The 14,304-nt window shown below is 45.0% G+C and overlaps 1 protein-coding gene across 1 annotated transcript; it reads left to right on the top strand.

The window, feature by feature from the left end:
- The first annotated feature begins 12,056 nt into the window (after positions 1–12,056).
- On the top strand, positions 12,057–13,043 carry LOC119289767. Its single transcript, XM_037568991.1, has one exon. It carries the CDS (start codon positions 12,515–12,517, stop codon positions 12,743–12,745), a length of 231 nt encoding a protein of 76 aa, XP_037424888.1. The 5' UTR covers positions 12,057–12,514; the 3' UTR covers positions 12,746–13,043.
- The last annotated feature ends 1,261 nt before the right edge of the window (positions 13,044–14,304 follow it).

Raw genomic sequence — 14,304 nt, 5'->3', positions numbered from 1 at the left:
TCAAGCGGATTGGACCACTATTGCCTAGTAATAAAGAAACTTTTGCCTTGCTTTATAAATAAAGCACAAACCACAAGTACACAGCCGAACAATCCGACCAAAACGACATGACTATGCCGCCGACCAAAACGGCACAACTATGCCGCCGAGCAAGAAAATAGGAGGGCCTAAAGACAACACCGTACCACGACCTAGGACACCTGAGTTCCTCAGATTGAATATAAGGGTAGTGTTATTTTTTAAGGATATTTTCCCTTGTTCGCCTATGCTAAACGGATTTGGCCACTATTGGCTAGCCTGAACGTGTGAAAACGCATACATTATACTTGGCTGGTACAATATACATGTATGAACGCATGCAGTACAGCCTGGGTTCAAGAAAAAACAAGAGAAGGTCAAAGAAGGTGTGCTGTTAGCTAAAAGTCAAATGACGAGGCGTGAAGCAAGAACGATCCTGTGCACGTCAAAATATCGTGCGTTACCCACCGAGATCAGCATGTAACTTGAAGTCAATATTACATGGTGCGCAATTCAATCTACGTGATGGTTAATCAACTACGTTAGTCTCGGCCTCCCATCTAATCATCCCAAACCCAAAGCATACCATCTCCTCTCCTTTCATCTCATGGCTGCTCCGGCTCTCAAGTTCGCCGCCGTCATGCTCCTGGCCGCCCTCTGCGCGGCCGCGCTGGCCCCGGCCGCGTCGGGGCAGCCGACGGATGCGCTAGCAACATGCATCGGGCGCTGCGGGTGTGTGCCCTGCCCGAAAGGGAAGGTCTGCATCCTTGTGTGCACACCGCCGCCGCCCTGCGAAGCCAGATGCCGCTGCATCTATTCCGGCACGGGCTGCTAGGTGAGCTGCGACCCTCGCGACTCCGCCTGCACACGCCACGGCACCGTCCGTCAGGAAGCCTGGCAGCGCAAGCGCTGAAGCCAGCAACTAGCTCATACGTTCTACTGTGTATTGTAAGCCCTGTCTGTCCATGCATGTACTGCATGTGCGTGTGTTTTTGTGGTAATAAAGTGCCAACGGGTGATCCGTTGGTGTTGTTGGTCAGTTTCTCATCAAAATGTTTTACAGTGGCCTATTGATTAATTAATTGGGAGCAACTAGCTCATTCGTTGTCTACCGTGAGCTAAAAAAACAAACAGATAGGTTATCTTCGTTTGCAAAGTGTATACGGACTTCAAAATGTTGGGCCAAATATATACAAACTATCAACTTGTATAATGCCGAATCAATGCACTATAAAATATATTTTATGTGGATCTAATTACTTATTTGGTAGTGTGTATTTTTTTTATGAACTTGACCACAATTAAATAAGGTTGACTTAGTTTAAAACTAAGAGAATCAGGGAGAGCCCCATAGCGCAATGCGAGTGCGTTATTTTTTCTTCCACTCAAGCCATCTGGATTTGGTTCACCCAACCGACCTAACAATGAAAAGTTAAAAGAGGAAACTTGAGCCTCATTTTTAAAACTAAGAGCATCTGTAGAGGATCGCTTATTTGAAAAGTGTCAAATCTGTAATGTAATTAGAGCAAAGAAATTTTTGGTCAATTATATTACTTAAACTTGACCAAAATTACGATAATACTTATAAATCATGTAGACCCAGGTAGATATGATGGCTTAGATTTTCCTACAGTTTAGATTTTCCAGCGAGTTACCAATAAACGTGTTTAAACTAATTTGGCATGCTTTGCATGGATTAATTGATGCAGGGAAGTAGCTTATGAGTACATGCATGAGTTGCTGGTGTAACACAATTTCGATTAGACAAGTATCAATTAATAATCCACATGATGTCGCATGTGCAAAGAGATCAAGTAGTGGGGGCTAGCTATTCAGATGTAAAAGACAAGGACATGATGTAAATGAAAGACACCAGCGATGGTGCCTAGGGGTGTGGTGTGGGAGGGCCTTTTCATTACGCCGGTTATCAGGGAAGTAGCAGGGTGGCGGTGAGGAAAAGGGCGTATGTGCCACTGTATGCGGGAAGGCTGTGCGAGCGGTAGGAGGCGCCAAATTTTGCTCAGACGCCCGCGGATGGACTAAAAGTGAATGGCTGCACCACGGGTATATTTATGGAAATTATGGTTTTATAGGCCTAATATATATGCCTTTTTCCCCAAACTTCACCTTTTCTTCACAAATTTGAATATTAGGGGTGTGTTAGAGATGATCTAATATGCACTATGTTTCAAAATGAAGGGGTTACTATTCCAATGGTAACATCCGATCTATAGGAATGAAAATGGTGGCTGATTTTTTTTTTTTGGTGAAGTAACTCTATGGACCTCCATCGTTCGAAGAGAGATTAGCAAAAGCACCACTAATTAAAACTACAAGTGTCAAAATACCACTATCAAAAAATAAAGTCCCAAAATAGCACCCCAAGCTCAGGTTTCCCATGCCAAAATACCACTCCCGTGACATTTCAACCACACTCTGTTAGTCAACAAATGGAGGAGTTGTCAGATATCATTGGCTTACTGAAATTGCCCCTATATCCTTTCCTTTCAGTCCTTTCCCGGCCAAAATTTCCTGCACCCACACACACATCTCTCCTCAAGGGCGTTCCCTAGCCATAGCTCTCAAAAGGGATGGTGCCGCCCAGGATGGAGGCGGCCTGCTTGTGGATGGTGGCGGCTGGCTGGCAAGCCACAGGCTGGGGGTGACCTTCTGTCACAGAGGTAGGAGGCCGATATGCGCTAGTAGAAGTGGTCAGCTCGGTTGCGAGTTGGCGCGGTGGTGCGTAGGACAGGGCGTGTGCATGCACCCTGTATGTGGATTAGAAAGGGATCAGGGGAATTGTTGTTCGTTGCTAAGCTTCGTGGGTGTATATATAAAGTGTACATGACTTTCTTGGTGTACAAGATAAGGTAGAATCGGCAGAATCGTTGTTTTCTCTTGCGTCTCAGCCCTTCATACATTCGTTACCTTAAGCTTACATGTATTAACTGTTTTCTGCTGCGCTGCCAACAAATTTCATAATGGGCATCTTACCAATCTTGTTGACATTTTTACAAGCAACTCTTGATGGGTTCTCAAATTCAGGGCCGGGCCGGTAAAATCTGGGGCCCTGTGCAAAACAAAAAAATGGGGCCCTATTTCACTAAAAAAAACTAACAAGCAATTATAATGTATATAACTCTAAAAAAAGAAATTATGATGTTTATGATATAATGTCTTACCAGATTGATGTTTTCTCTTGATGACTAAATTCAATATTATTGAAACACAAGATACTCCTTTTTGTTTTTGGAGGTTTTTGGAAGTACAAAACATGAATAAAACAAAATTAAACTGATACCACAGCAGATATCAATTGGAGGTTACAAATGAATGTTTGACAATTAGATGAGCCTTCTAACTTACCTACTCTCTAATTAGAAATTAAGAGTAGGAGCTGAAGTTAATCAGAAAGAACTCCCTAGTAGGAGACTACCTGTTTTGGCGAGAGGATCAGAGGAACTGTCGTCGTGCCGCCTGTTGCTAGAGTTCTTGAGTCTGTAACTGTCGCCGTGCCGCCCCTCGCCGGCGTTTTGGAGTCTGGAACTATTGCCGATCGATCCAATGATCCTGTTTCCAATGATCCGATCGAGCAGTGTCCTAAGAACTGCCGCCGAGGCCTATCGATCCGACAATGTATGATCACGTTTCCTATAGGCTGTGGCCCATAGCGACGCAAGTGCTTTTGCTTGTTTGCGATCTGTCGATCGCTCCGACGATTCGGTTTCCTTTTTTAGGGTTGTCGATCGATGCAGCGGCTCATCGATCCGACGCTCGACGCCTCGAGGGAGGCTCGACTCACGCGCACGCGCTACGCCCCAGAGCCATGCGCGCGGCCCAGCACCCAGGAACAACTTGTTGGAAATTTGCCCTAGAGGCAATAATAAAATGGTTATTATTATATTTCTTTGTTCATGGTAATAGTCTATTATTCATGCTACAATTGTGTTATCCGGAAATCGTAATACACGTGTGAATACATAGACCACAACGTGTCCCTAGTGAGCCTCTAGTTGACTAGCTCGTTGATCAACAGATAGTCATGGTTTCCTGACTATGGGCATTGGATGTCATTGATAATGGGATCACATCATTAGGAGAATGATGTGATAGACAAGACCCAATCCTAAGCATAGCTCAAAGATCGTGTAGTTCGTTTAGCTAGAGCTTTTCCAAATGTCAAGTATCATTTCCTTAGACCATGAGATTGTGCAACTCCCGGATACCGTAGGAGTGCTTTGGGTGTGCGAAATGTCACAATGTAACTGGGTGACTATAAAGGTGCACTACGGGTATCTCCGAAAGTGTCTGTTGGGTTGGCACGGATCGAGACTGGGATTTGTCACTTCGTATGACGGAGAGGTATCTTTGGGCCCACTCGGTAATGCATCATCATAATGAGCTCAATGTGACCAAGTGTCTGGTCACGGGATCATGCATTACAGTACGAGTAAAGTGACTAGCCGGTAACGAGATTAAACGAGGTATTGGGATACCGACGATCGAGTCTCGGGCAAGTAACATACCAATTCACAAAGGGAATTGTATACGGGGTTGCTTAAATCCTCGACATCGTGGTTCATCTGATGAGATCATCGAGGAGCATGTGGGAGCCAACATGGGTATCCAGATCCCGCTGTTGGTTATTGACCGGAGAGGCGTCTCGGTCATGTCTGCATGTCTCCCGAACCCGTAGGGTCTACACACTTAAGGTTCGGTGACGCTAGGGTTGTAGAGATATGAGTATGCAGTAAACCGAAAGTTGTTTGGAGTCCCGGATGAGATCCCTGACGTCACGAGGAGTTCCGGAATGGTCCGGAGGTAAAGAATATATATAGGAAGTCAGGTTTCGGCCATCGGGAATGTTTCGGGGGTCACCGGAATTGTACCGGGGCCACCGGAAGGGTCCCGGGGGTCCACCGGGTGGGGCCACCTATCCCGGAGGGCCCCATGGGCTGAAGTGGGAGGGGAACCAGCCCCTGGTGGGCTGGTGCGCCCCCCCTTGGGCCCCCCTGCGCCTAGGGTTGGGAAACCCTAGGGGTGGGGGCGCCTCCACCTGGCTTGGGGGGCAAGCCACCCCCCCTGGCCGCCGCCCCCCTAGGAGATCCCATCTCCTAGGGCTGGCCCCCCCCTAGGGGCCCTATATAAAGAGGGGGGAGGGAGGGCAGCCGCACCCTTGCACTTGGCGCCTCCCTTCCCCCTTGCTACACCTCTCCCTCCCGCAGACGCTTGGCGAAGCCCTGTCGGGATCCCTGCTGCATCCACCACCACTCCGTCGTGCTGCTGGATCTTCATCAACCTCTCCTTCCCCCTTGCTGGATCGAGAAGGAGAAGACGTCTCACTGACCGTACGTGTGTTGAACGCGGAGGTGCCGTCCGTTCGGCGCTAGGATCTCTGGTGATTTGGATCACGACGAGTACAACTCCCTCAACCCCGTTCTCTTGAACGCTTCCGCTCGATCTACAAGGGTATGTAGATGCACTACTCTCTCTCGTTGCTAGATGAACTCATAGATTGATCTTGGTGAAACCGTAGGAAATTTTTTATTTTTTGAAACGTTCCCCAACAGTGGCATCATGAGCTAGGTCTATGTGTAGTTCTCTTTGCATGAGTAGAACACAAATCTGTTGTGAGCGTAGATGTTGTCAACTTTCTTGCCACTACTAGTCTTATTTTGCTTCAGCGGTATTGTGGGATGAAGCGTCCCGGACCGACCTTACACGTACGCTTACGTGAGACAGGTTCCACCGACTAACATGCACTAGTTGCATATGGTGGCTAGCGGGTGTCTGTCTCTCCCACTTTAGTTGGAGCGGATTCGATGAAAAGGGTCCTTATGAAGGGTAAATAGAAGTTGACAAATCACGTTGTGGCTTTTTCGTAGGTAAGAAAACGTTCTTGCTAGAACCCTATTGCAGACACGTAAAAGATGCAACAAAAATTAGAGGACGTCTAACTTGTTTTTGCAGCAATTGCTTTGTGATGTGATATGGCCAAAAGTTGTGATGAATGATGAATGATATATTGTGATGTATGAGATCATGTTCTTGTAATAGGAATCACGACTTTCATGTCGATGAGTATGACAACCGGTAGGAGCCATAGGAGTTGTCTTAATTATTGTATGACCTGCGTGTCAATGATTTAACGCCATGTAATTACTTTACTTTGTTGCTAAACCGTTAGCTATAGTAGTAGAAGTAATAGTTGGCGAGCAACTTCATGGAGACACGATGATGGAGATCATGATGATGGAGATCATGGTGTCATGCCGGTCACGAAGATGATCATGGAGCCCCGAAGATGGAGATCAAAGGAGCTATATGATATTGTCAATATCATGTCGCTACTATTTGATTGCATGTGATGTTTATCATGTTTTTGCATCTTGTTTACTTAGAACGATGGTAGTAAATAAGATGATCCCTCATAATAATTTCAAGAAAGTGTTCCCCTAACTATGCGCCGTTGCGACAGTTCGTTGTTTCGAAGCACCACGTGATGATCAGGTGTGATAGATTCTAATGTTCACATACAACGGGTGTAAGACAGATCTACATATGCAAAAACACTTAGGTTAACTTGACGAGCCTAGCATGTACAGACATGGCCTCGGAACACAAGAGACCGAAAGATCGAACATGAGTCGTATGGAAGATACGATCAACATGGAGATGTTCACCGATGATGACTAGTCCGTCTCACGTGATGATCGGACACGGCCTAGTCGACTCAGATCATGTATTACTTAGATGACTAGAGTGATGTCTAATCTGAGTGGGAATTCATTAAATAATTTGATTAGATGAACTTAATTATCATGAACTTAGTCTAAAATCTTTACAATATGTCTTGTAGATCAAATGGCCCATGTTAACCTCAACGTCAACGCGTTCCTAGAGAAAACCAAGCTGAAAGATAATGGCAGCAACTATACGGACTGGGTCCGGAACCTGAGGATCATCCTCATAGCTGCCAAGAAAGATTATGTCCTAGAAGCACCGCTAGGTGAAGCACCCATCCCAGAGAACCAAGACGTTATGAACGCTTGGCAGTCTCGTGCTGATGATTACTCCCTCGTTCAGTGCGGCATGCTTTACAACTTAGAACCGGGGCTCCAAAAATGTTTTGAGCAACACGGAGCATATGAGATGTTCGAAGAGCTGAAAATGGTTTTCCAAGCTCATGCCTGGGTCGAGAGATATGAAGTCTCCGACAAGTTCTTCGGTTGTAAGATGGAGGAAAATAGTTCTGTCAGTGAGCACATACTCAAGATGTCTGGGTCGCACAACCGCCTGATTCAGCTGGGAGTTAATCTCCCGGATGACGCGGTTATTGACAGAATCCTCCAGTCGCTTCCACCGAGCTACAAGAGCTTTGTGGTGAACTTCAATATGCAGGGGATGGAAAAGACCATTCCTGAGGTATATTCAATGCTGAAATCAGCGGAGGTAGAGATCAAGAAAGAACATCAAGTGTTGATGGTGAATAAAACCACTAAGTTCAAGAAAGGCAAGGGTAAGAAGAACTTCAAGAAGGACGGCAAGGGAGTTGCCGCGCCCGGTAAGCCAGTTGCCGCGAAGAAGTCAAAGAATGGACCCAAGCCTGAAACTGAGTGCTTTTATTGCAAGGAAAGTGGTCACTGAAAACGGAACTGCCCCAAGTACTTAGTGGACAAGAAGGCCGGCAACACTAAAGGTATATGTGATATACATGTAATTGATGTGTACCTTACCAGTGCTCGTAGTAGCTCCTGGGTATTTGATACCAGTGCCGTTGCTCATATTTGAAACTCAAAGCAGGAGCTGCGGAATAAACGGAGACTGGCGAAGGACGAGGTGACGATGCGCGTCGGGAATGGTTCCAAGGTCGATGTGATCGCCGTCGGCACGCTACCTCTACATTTACCTATGGGATTAGTTTTAAACCTCAATAATTGTTATTTAGTGCCAAGTTTGAGCATGAACATTGTATCTGGATCTCGTTTAATACGAGATGGCTACTCATTTAAATCCGAGGAGAGATATGTTTTATGGTCATGCCCCGATGGTCAATGGTTTATTCTTAATGAATCTCGAACGTGATGTTACACATATTCATAGTGTGAATACCAAAAGATGTAAAGTTGATAACGATAGTCCCACATACTTGTGGCACTGCCGCCTTGGTCACATTGGTGTCAAGCGCATGAAGAAGCTCCATGCTGATGGACTATTAGAGTCTCTCGATTATGAATCATTTGACACATGCGAACCATGCCTCATGGGCAAAATGACCAAGATTCCGTTCTCCGGAACAATGGAGCGAGCAACCAACTTTTTGGAAATCATACATACTGATGTGTGCGGTCCAATGAGCGTTGAGGCTCGCGGAGGATATCATTATGTTCTCCGTCTCACTGACGACTTGAGTAGATATGGTATGTCTACTTGATAAAACACAAGTCTGAGACCTTTGAAAAGTTCAAGGAATTTCAGAATGAGGTAGAGAATCAACGTGACCGAAACATAAAGTACCTACGATTAGATCGTGGAGGAGAATATTTAAGTCACGAATTTGGTACGCACTTAAGGAAAGGTGGAATCCTTTCACAACTCACGCCGCCTGGAACACCTCAGCGTAACGGTGTGTCCGAACGTTGTAATCGCACTCTATTGGATATGGTGCGATCTATGATGTCTCTTACTGACTTACCGATATCATTTTGGGGATACGCTCTAGAGACAGCTACATTCACTTTAAATAGGGCACCATCTAAATCCGTTGAGACGACACCGTATGAATTATGGTTTGGGAAGAAACCTAAGCTGTCGTTTCTAAAAGTTTGGGGATGCGATGCTTATGTCAAGAAACCTCAACGTGAAAATCCCGCTACTCTATCCATTTCCCTCTCCCTCCACCTCCCCCTCCCACTCTCCTCGCTGCGGGACGGAGGGGAGAAGCAACCAAGCGCCGACGACGAGGTGGGCTCCTCTGAACTGCCGGAGTCGCGGCACGGAGGAGATGAGGTGGGCGGCGGCGGGGAGGAGCTCCTCCGGGACCCAGCATCGGGATGTGGCACGCCGGCGACGAGGCGGGCTGATCTGTCCTTGCCAGAATCGCGGTGCGACGGAGATGAGACGGGCGGGCGGCAGTGAGAAGTTCCACCGGTGGTGCAGGGGGCGGATCTGGCCGAAATCGGGCTGAAGGCGGGGTAGTTCCGGCGGGGGAGTTCCATTCGTCTCCGTGTGAAGAGAGGAGGAGCTACATCGGCGTCGTGCGGCGGTATTCCCCTTCATCGCCGTCCACGAGGAGTACCCGTCGGCTCCGGCAGCAATCCAAGAGACGGAATCCATGGCGGGGTTGCAGCCGCTCGCGCCGCCTGCTCGCGACGTCCGGACCAACTGGCTGCTGGCGCGCTCCGTGATGCAGGTGCTCTTCTCAAAGCACGGCGAGCTCGAACGCCTCAACAACCTGGGTGCCTCCCTCTGCGGCGCCAGGATCCCCTGCAGCCCGACGGCGCTGGACCTCCACTCCGGCAGCCATAGGAGGACGTGAAGTCTTCATGGCAAGATTCTGCTGCACTGCACTGTGAGGCTGTTTGCTGCATCTGCTATTTTTTCAAGTCTAATCTCATTGCTGTTACGAAGGAAGATGCCTGCTACGGCCGTGTTCGTAGCCTCGTTGATCAGCTCCGGCTATGGCTCCGGTGAGATAACATGCTCTGCTAATTCTGCATTTTTTTACTAAGAAGCATATACTGTGGGTTACTCAGATTTTGTGTGGTTGCAGATTCTGAGTGAGGAGGCGAGCAGGAAGTATATCACTCTGCTTTTTGTGAATGCACTGAGCCAATATTCCATTTTCCTGGCCGCCGATCCTTCAGATTCGACGCTTCGACGGAAGAACAGGGGTACCACATTTCCTTTTTCATCTACTGTAGTTTTTCAGTGGCTCTTCTTTTAGTTAAAACTGAATGATATACATGTACAATATGCATTTGACACAGCAATTTTTTCACGGAAGTGAATACTCATCAAGTAAACTGTCCATGGGAATTAAGTTTTGCCTTGTTTGCCGTGATCCTTCTTTACATTGTCAAAAATAACAAATGGCAAATTACGATGTGCCCCATGGAATTTTTATGTTTTGAATGTTTCCGTGTTAAATTTAAGATGTGTTTGCTGCCGTGGAAATTGGTTTTTATTCATAATGACAAATTTCAAACTTTTGAATTGCATAATGTGTGACGAGGTATGGATAGTGCCATGTATTAGCTAATGTTTCTCAAAACAATGGCAATATTTTCATAGCAACATGGCACATTTTAAAAAACAGACATGGCAATTTGTTTTGAAATTTCCGTCTACTTCAATTTTTTATCTAGTACATGCCATGGTCTGCAAGGAAAGTGATGGCCATAATCATAAATTTGCCATGGACCCCTAGATAGCATTTAAACTAGTTTGTTTAGCTATATTCTTCTAGGACTATCAAATTACCTATTTTTCATGAGTATATTCTAACTACATGGGGGACCATATGGCAATTTGTCTTACACGTTGTATGGCAACTACTTTTTAGTTGTGCCATGTCAATTGGTCTAGACACCTAAGATCAAAATTTTGCCATTTCATTTCTATTGACATGGCAAATTTACTTTTATTGCCCAGACGATGGCAATTACTTTAGCAAACAACCATGGCAAATTTAGTTAGCGAGTCATGGCAAATTTAGTTAACGAATCATGGCAAACTTATTTTCGTTGATCACGGTAATTACTAGTAATTCACCATGGCAAATTTTAGTTCATAATCATAGCAGATTGTAGTTTCTCATTAATTAACCATGGCAACTTTGTTTTTCGTTTGATCATGGTAAGTTTAGTGACTAAGCATTGCAAATTTAGTTTGTATATCATGGCAAATTTAGTTAACTAATCATGGCAAATTTATTTCATTGACCAGGGTAAATCTTATTAATTGAGCATGTCAAATTCAGTTCATAGATCATTAACCACGAAGTTTTAGTTTCTCATTCATTGCATGGCATATTTATTTCATTAATCATGGCAAGTTTTAGATTGATGCATCGCCATGGAAAATTTTATTTTTTTAGTTGCCAAGAAGGTGGCAATATTTAGTAAATGACCATGGTAAATTAAGTTTACAAGCCATGGCAAATTTCATTAGTTAACCATGACAAAAAAGTCATTGATCATTGGAAATTTAGTATTTGCCATGGCAATTTTGAATTTATAGATCATTGCAAATTTTATGTCTTGTCTCATGGCAGTACCAAAATTATTCACTTGTGATAATATTCACTTTTTATTCAAACATATTAATGCATGGGGTAATGTGCATCACAGTAAATTTGAAACAAAGACAAACTTAGGCCACTTTTTGGCCACCATTTGGCAAACTTATCGATTTTTTTGCCATCAATGCGTGTTTTTATGACTGTGGCAAATTTTCTTTCTTTCTGCATATTGTCAAAATTATTATTTTTGCGACCATGCCAAATTTAGTTTTATGGTCACGGCAATTTTTTCTATGCAAAATGGCATTTTTTGGTATGCAGAACATGGCAATTTTTTCACCCCCACGGCAATTTATATTTGAACAAAGTTCAAATTTGCATGCAGCCATGGCAATTTATTTCCCGTAGCATGGCAACTTTTTTTTATTTTTTGTACATCATGAAATTTTTGCTAGTTGCCATCTATCATGGCATTTTTCTTTTTCTGTACGTACTGTGTGGTAGCCTCAACAATTATACAATGGATGGCAATTTCTAGATTTTTATGGCATTTTTATTGTACAGTTTTTTTTCAGTTTTCATGTTGAGCTGTTTTCGTGTATTTTCCACTTTTTAAAATATTTTCTGCAAAGGGACTCGTTTGGGCCAGCAAGTCTAGCAAAAGGCCCACCTGATGTGGGATTTTTTTTTTGAGGGGAACCTGATGTGGGATTTGGTGGATGGTTCGGACTGGGGAGAGATGGCAACGAACGCAACCGTTCGGTCGTACTTCCTGCTGCATCTAACGATTCGTTCAGATCGCTCACCTCCCATCCCGAACGTTCGGGAGATATCGACGTCCAAACAGATTGCCTGGTCTGAACGTTTGTGAACCGGATTGCTTGGGATTTCTACATTCCATTTTGACACGGCCGGTAGAATATACATGTATGAACACATGCAGTACAGCCTGGGTTCATCAAGAAAAAACAAGAGAAGGTCAAAGAAGGTGTGCTGGTAGCTACAAGTCAAATGAAGAGGGTCGGACCTCGAGCTAACATGATCCGATCCGATCGATCCTCTTCCAGTCAACAATTTATCGTGAGGTGTCATCTCGAGATAACCATGTAACGTAAGTCAATACAACGTGGTGCAGAAGTCAAACTACATGGTGCTTCATTATTCAACTACTAGCCTATAAATAGCATCCTCGGCTCCCGTCTAATCAACCCAGAAGGCAGAAGCATACCACCTCCTCTCCTCTCCTTTCATCTCATGGCTGCTCCCGCTCTCAAGTTCGCCGTCGTCATGCTTCTGGCCGCCCTCTGCGCCGCCGCGCTGGCCCCGGCCACATCGGGGCAGCCCACTGATGACGGGCTAGCCACGTGCATCGACCGCTGCGGGTGTGTGCCCTGCCCGGAAGGGAAGTTCTGCCCCGCCGTGTGCACGACCCCGCCGGCCTGCAAGGCCACATGCGAGTGCACCTACTCCGGCGTGGGCTGCTAGGCCCGGCTGCGAACTGGCGACGCCACATGCGCCCGCCGCCGCTGCGTCTGTCAGAGCCAACACTGTATTGTACTCCTTTCATTCGAAGTTACTTGTCGAAAAAATGAATGTATCTATATGGTTTTTAGTTATAGACACATGCATTTTTGTGACAAGTAATTTCGAACGGAGGGAGTAACTTGTAAACCCTGTATGTCTGCATGTATTGTGCGTGTCTGTGCTGTGATGTGCTAATAAAATGTCAACGGATCGATCCATGAGACAAAAATAAATATATGGAAATGTTACCTTCGTTCCACAGTGTATATTACTTTCATCATAGTCAAATTTCAGAGCAAGTATTCTCGAAACGTATATTGACCTATAAAATACCAAATAAATATAGTATAAAAATATCTTTTATGTGGATCTAATGGTTGATTTCGTATTGTCAATAATGATTGTTTGTAAACTTGGTCAAAGGTCAAACTTAACTATGTTTGACATGGGTCAAACTGAATGTGCATTATATTTCAAAATCAGGAGATTATTTCAGGATGGTAACATCCTAGCTTTATGAAGAATGGGATTGCTAAATCTCAGTCGACTAAGACTTAACCAAGTCTCAGGCGATTCTATATCCTCGGGATCTTACGTGGAGACCTGTCCAAAATTTTCTGTATAGTTTTTCTTTTCTACATGTTATGTCACTTAACTTAAATTTAGTTAAATCTCAGTCGACTAAGACCTAGCCACACCCTATGAAAAATCGGTAGCCTACACGAATTACGTTCACGAAGTTACAGCTTTCAGGAGACACCATCCTTCATCCTTTGAAGGAGAGAGATCGTCCTCTGGCATGTCGAAAGTAGAATGAGCATACTAAAGTCTGGGTACGAGTACCGCGGGACCTAAGGGTATCTGAACCATCAGCCTGAACTAGATAAAAAATTAGGATGCCGATATTCAACACACGTCTGGCACAATGGACACCCAACTACACGACTCGTCCGGTCGTCCCCAGGAGCCAGTCCACACGACCCTGTGTGGGAGAACTTCAATATTGCCCACACATTCAGGTGCAGCAACGACGGCCCACACGACCCTATGTGGCAACTACTCACCCCCAGCCCGTGAGCGTGAACGCGTGTGTAATTAACTTTAGTTGCCATACGTAATTTACTTTAGTTGCCATGTGTAATTACTGGAGTCTCATGGGCGTATATGTAGAGAGTACATGACTTTCCTGGAGTACAAGAAAAGGTAGAATCAGTGGAATTGTTTTTTTCTCTTGCATCTGAGCCGTTCACAATTTCTGTTACCAAGCCTACAGGTATTAATAGTTTTGTGCTGCCCTGCCAACATTTTAGAATGGGCATCTTACCAATGTTGCTGCCATTTCTACAAGTAACACTTGATGGGTTCTAAAATTACATGGCTAGTGGGCATTATTTTTAGCTTCAAAGTCACGAGTGAGGGAGTCCTGGATTAGGGGGTATCCGGACAGCCGGACTATATACTTTGGCCGGACTATTGGACTATGAAGATATAGAATTGAAGACTTCGCCCTGTATCCGGAT

This window comes from Triticum dicoccoides, chromosome 4A (genome assembly GCF_002162155.2).
Source record: "Triticum dicoccoides isolate Atlit2015 ecotype Zavitan chromosome 4A, WEW_v2.0, whole genome shotgun sequence".
NCBI lineage: Eukaryota > Viridiplantae > Streptophyta > Magnoliopsida > Poales > Poaceae > Triticum > Triticum dicoccoides.
This window is presented reverse-complemented; position numbering and strand designations above follow the sequence as displayed.

Excerpts from the sequence above, each read along its gene's own strand:
- LOC119289767 (XM_037568991.1), top strand. The coding sequence starts at position 12,515 with ATGGCTGCTCCCGCTCTCAAGTTCGCCGTCGTCATGCTTCTGGCCGCC.